Genomic DNA, 949 nt, shown 5'->3' on the forward strand with positions numbered 1-949 from the left:
TGAGTGGCTCGGCCATCCCGGAAAGGGTTCCCCACCGAGGCGGCAGCCAGGGCCGCCACAGAATCAACCCTGTGGGCATTCGCACCCCATTCTGAGCCTCCTTCCAGCTAATTTTCAGGGGCCATTTTGTGGGCAGGAGGCGGGAACCATGCAGGGCCTGTCTGTCAGGCCCTGCCCAGCCCTCGGGGGCGCTCACCATCTCTGCTTTCCTCACCAGACGTGTTCCAGCTGCCAGGAAGCCGGGGCCACCATCGGGTGCTGCCACAAAGGGTGCGTGCACACCTACCACTACCCGTGTGCCAGCGATGCAGGTGAGAGCCCTCGGGCGCCCTGGGCACAGCTCCTTGGCCCCCGCCGCTTGGCTTCCCTCCGCTCCTGCCCGCAGTCCTTTCTCTCTCCATCCCTCTCCGATCAGAACCTGCGCTAGGCAGCACTAGGGCGTGGACACAGCGCGAGGGGTGCTCAGAGGTATAAAGCACAAGATGGAGAGCTGTTTGAAAAGCCGCATGGCCAAGGGGCGGGGCGGGTGTCAGATCTCAGGGCGACGTTGTACCTGGGCGGGGGCTGTGAGGCTGAATAGAAGCTCACTGGGGAGGAAAAGGGAAGGACGTACGTCAATGACAAAACCCGCGTGGGAGGGAACGAGGTTCAAAACAGTGTTTACGGAGCAGCTGGAGAGGTTCTGACCGGGGCCCGGAGGCCTTAGTTCATCTGAGGAAAGACACTGCTCGTGTGCAGTCAGTCGTGGGGGAGGCTTGGATCCCAGCCTGGTGGCAGGGCCACTGGCATCTCTGCACTCGGTTTCCCATCTATAAACTGGAGTCCGCGTACCTTCTTTCCCAAGCTGCTTGGAGCCGGACAAGGAGCCCTGCCCACCAAGTGCAGCCTCACTCCTGTTTTGGAGCCAGCCCCCATGACCCCTGACCCCACCCCCTGCTCCCCACGGCCT

General features: G+C 62.6%; 1 protein-coding gene across 1 annotated transcript in view; it reads left to right on the forward strand.

Annotated features, from left to right (window-relative positions):
- The window catches only part of RAI1 (retinoic acid induced 1), a 73,229-nt gene that overhangs the window by 67,565 nt on the left and 4,715 nt on the right, over positions 1–949 (forward strand). The window contains exon 6 of the mRNA XM_014542802.1: positions 218–311. Coding sequence (XP_014398288.1) covers positions 218–311 — 94 coding nt within the window. The remainder of the gene's footprint in view (positions 1–217; positions 312–949) is intronic.

Source organism: Myotis brandtii, unplaced genomic scaffold (assembly GCF_000412655.1).
Source record: "Myotis brandtii unplaced genomic scaffold, ASM41265v1 scaffold314, whole genome shotgun sequence".
Classification (NCBI taxonomy): Eukaryota; Metazoa; Chordata; class Mammalia; order Chiroptera; family Vespertilionidae; genus Myotis; species Myotis brandtii.